We start from the raw sequence: 4,166 nt of genomic DNA, 5'->3' as shown, positions 1-4,166 counted from the left end.
AAAAAAAAAAAAAAAAAAAAAAAAAAAAAAAAAAAAAAGAAAAAATACAAAAACAACAGAAAATTTATTTGAACCTTCTCGTTAAAGAACCTTTTTGTTAAAAGAAACTATTACTGTTTGTGGATTTTTATAGATGGATTATTCATGCTTATCTGTGAGCTTCTCTATTTCTTTCCGTATATTTTCGCCAGTCTGTCCGATAAACGCTTTCGTCTTCTCCAACGCGTTGTTCAAGTCCGAGTGCTCGAACGCCTCCTTCACGTCGTCGAACATCTTCTTCGCTTTGTTCGCCAGCTCGTCAAGAGTGCTGGCGGTTTGCTGCGGTGATTGTTGCGGCTCCTCGGCCACAGGAGTGGCCTAATTAACAATGCAAATCGCCGAGAAAGATTAACAATCCTCCGTAACGAATCGTATCAACCAAGAATCATATTGAAGAAGATTTAATTATTTAAGAAGATACGTATGTTCTACTCACCTGCAGCACGTAGACCAGGCAGACAAATAGGAAAGCGAACAGGAGGTATCGAGTCATACTTTCAATCAATTCGTTGCACTTTTTTTTTTTTTTTTTTTTTCTCGAAAAACCGACCGAATGCGAACAATTTCTGTACAGTTGCAGAGACGGCAGTGAACTGGCCTGGAAGCTGGGTGCGAAGTGTACTACGATAAAACGAGTCGAGATCAAAGATCACTCTAATAACCACTTTAAAGCCTTTGTAACTTCTAAGCTTATTCTCTAAGTTGTTTCTTTGTCGTCTCACTCGGTTAAACGGCGCGACGCGTGCATAGATACGTACACGTTGTTTCTCCTTCGTTCTACTCAAACAAAGTGAACTGCTCTTCGATCGAATGACCACTTTTGACGAAACTAATTATCCCGGTTTTACGTCATGATTTGCATCTTTTTTTTTTCCGCCTCCCCCTCCGCGGCACTTTATCTACGCTCTGCGGAAATTGTGTAACTTCGCGGTATTCCTATTTTCTGAATCTTTTCAAGAATTTCACAAACATGTTACACAACACGCCATGTTTTACATCGTAATTAAACAGTTTAAATAAATGTTGTTTACACATACATATACATGAAGTTTTCGCAGAATTTTCTGCTTCTTAAATTTGCTATTGTAGCTCTTAATACAGTAGTAGTAAAGAAGTTTCCTCCTTTTTTTTAAATTTACAAAAATGTTAATAACAATCTCTTTGATTAATCTTTTCTTCTTCTTCTCTTCTGCGAAAGCTCCTATAAACAAAATTACGAAACAGACCGGAACGTTGATCATCATTTTTGGTTGTTCGCATAATTATACGTATTCAATTCGAGATGAAATAAAACTATGTGCAACTACGGTGTGGAAAGTGTAATTGGAAATAAAAATAATTTTGATAAATAACATTTTTATTGCGTATACGTATATTGCGTGCATATGAATAAACAATGTTAGTACAGTTTAATTATTACACACTATGTTAAGTACAATAAATTATTACATTCTAAAAGTTTTAACAGTTGTAAGAGAGCAATTGGATTTTGAGTGTATAGTGTATACACGAATCAGTTGCGATGTCATCTATGAAAATTATTCTAACAGGTTAAAGGTCCTAAAAAAAATATATTTTTGTCATTATTATGAAACATTATAATACTATAATATTATAACTATTATATATTATAATGTTATAACTATAAGTTAAGTATTGATACTATAGTAATGCTATAATATTATAACTAAATTATAATAAATTTATTATTGTAGATGTAATATTATACTATTCTATAGTATAGTGTAGTATAGTATTATTATTATAAAATACTATAGTGTGGTATTACTATTATAGTATACTACAGTGTAGTATTGTTATTATAGTATACTATAGCGTAGTATTACTATTATAGTATACTATAGTGTGGTATTACTATTATAGTATACTACAGTGTAGTACTATTATTATAGTATACTATAGCGTAGTATTACTATTATAGTATACTATAGTGTAGTATTACTATCATAGTATGTTATTAGTATTATAGTATACTATAGTGTGGTATTACTATCATAGTATATTATAGTGTAGTATTACTATCATAGTATACTGCAGTATAGTATTGCCATCATAACATACTGTAGTATAGTATTAACATCATGTTATACTATAGTATAATATTACCATTATAGTATACTGTAATACTACAATATAGTATATATTATTATAGTATATATACTACAATATAGTATACTGTGGTTGTAATACTATAATATTATAACTAACAATTAGTTAACAATAAGTATAATAAATTTATTATTGTAGGAGTATATCCAAATTACACACGGAAGAAGGGAAACATAGTAATTACTGGTTTAGATAATGATGAGCATCGATTCTACTCATCCAGAACCAATCCTGAAGCGATGCTTTGCGAAGACGATTCGCTCATCGTAACGTTTGTTGAACTCTCTTCGGATGTTGTAACAGTCTCGGACATTCCAAGAAGCTGCAGTATTTCAATGAAAGTTTGCGAGAATCCAGAGGCAGAGAATCCGCTGAAAAATGCCTGCAATATGTCGATACCCTCCTCGAAGAACGCTAAATGCCGATACAACTTCCGGCGAGTGTAACTTATCAAATTGTCGGCCATCGTCTCCACCCACGTGACCGCTTCGAAGACCAAACCCGCTATCTCCTCCACGGGATTCAACACGTACCCGTAAAACAGACTCAACGCCTTCTTGCTAAAAATAACAACGTTGCTCTCGAATTTTTTCAACATATGCCTGAAGTCAGCTTGAAAGTACGCGAAGAGATGCCTGACGTGATCCTCGAACTTTTTGATACTCTTTGTCAGTTTAATTACGCTCCTCACGATGGGCATCACTAGGCGAAGGTCCTTCTTCACGATGGTCATTAACTTTTTCAAGTTCTCAGGGTGTTTGAGAAACTCCTCGAAACGTATCACAACGGTTTCTACAAGCCGGGAGAGATCACCGTCGAGCGCGAGTTCGGTGAACGAGAACACATCCTCGGTGACGTTCAGTGCGACGACCAAGGGAGATCCGGGCTTCAAGTCTTGCGCGATCGATACGGCGTAACCAACGATCTTGTTCATTTCGCAGAAGTATTCGTGAACCATAGTTCCGACCTTGTGTCTGTGGCCATAGTTCAAAGCAATTGTCTCGCAGGAATCGTTCTCAGACGAGGTTGTCTCAACTTCCGTCTCCGACACGCTTTCAGTTTCCGAGACCTTCCAACTCACGTCTTCCGCCTCGCGTTTTGACAACAAGCTCGACTTACTTGCAACGTTCTAAAAATGGTTGAACAATAATAATAATAAGTTTTATTAATAAGTTGCTCCAATCATGTATGAAAGTGTAGAAAAATAGAGAATCACCATCGTTTCATCTTCTTTGTTCCCTTCCTTCTCTGCCGGCGTTGCGAACAATTGCAAGGGTTGCAAGACGCTGGATAGATCATGGTGGCGTAATTCAAATAAAGGGTTATTTGCTCCTTCTTTAATTATTCTCGTTAGATCAGTTTGATTTTCACTGGCAGCGATGAACGCCGTGGTGTCTAACACCGCGAGAAGCAAGAAGATCCTCAAGCACCTGTGCTCCATTTCTTTCTTCCAGTTAAACAGCACATATTGGTTTTAGCTGATGAGGACAGCTTCATATATTCAGGGAATTCGTCTCTTATTTTAGCAAATCGCACGCACACCGTGCGCAAACTTCAAAAGTTCGGATGATTAATTGGAATATCTTTGATTTAGATATGACTTTACGTGTACATGTGCATTTAAGAAACCAAGAGGAAAGCACGTATTTAATTCTTCGCCGATTACCTACGCATGTATAAACAACAATTATCAAGTTAAACGGAGAAGAGAAAACATGATTTATCGTTTATTCGTATCAGATTTATTTTACCATCTGATGTTACTTTGATGTAATATCATTGTTTCGTACGTATACATAGAATGGGCCAAAAGTTTCTTCCCATCTATTTTTTTCTTTTTTCTTTTTAATAAAACTTCAAAATATAAGAAAAAACTAACTTTACTAATTTTAAGTTAATTTTAGTAGGAAGTGATTTTTTTGGTCCACCCTACTTTACACTAATTTCGTCGTATCAAAATTTATGGACATGATGACAATGAAATTTCACAAGTACTC

General features: G+C 35.3%; 1 protein-coding gene across 1 annotated transcript; it reads right to left on the bottom strand.

Moving 5' to 3' along the window:
* Positions 1–1,393: 1,393 nt before the first annotated feature.
* On the bottom strand, positions 1,394–3,988 carry LOC122538533. The gene is made up of 3 exons (XM_043672700.1): positions 3,386–3,988; positions 2,354–3,298; positions 1,394–1,599 (listed from the first exon to the last, which is right to left on the bottom strand). Exons 1-2 carry the CDS (start codon positions 3,608–3,610, stop codon positions 2,381–2,383), a joined length of 1,143 nt encoding a protein of 380 aa, XP_043528635.1. The 5' UTR covers positions 3,611–3,988; the 3' UTR covers positions 1,394–1,599; positions 2,354–2,380.
* Positions 3,989–4,166: the final 178 nt, after the last annotated feature.

The sequence above is a fragment of the Frieseomelitta varia genome, unplaced genomic scaffold (assembly GCF_011392965.1).
Source record: "Frieseomelitta varia isolate USP_RPSP 00005682 unplaced genomic scaffold, Fvar_1.2 scaffold_166, whole genome shotgun sequence".
Lineage (NCBI taxonomy): Eukaryota > Metazoa > Arthropoda > Insecta > Hymenoptera > Apidae > Frieseomelitta > Frieseomelitta varia.
This window is presented reverse-complemented; position numbering and strand designations above follow the sequence as displayed.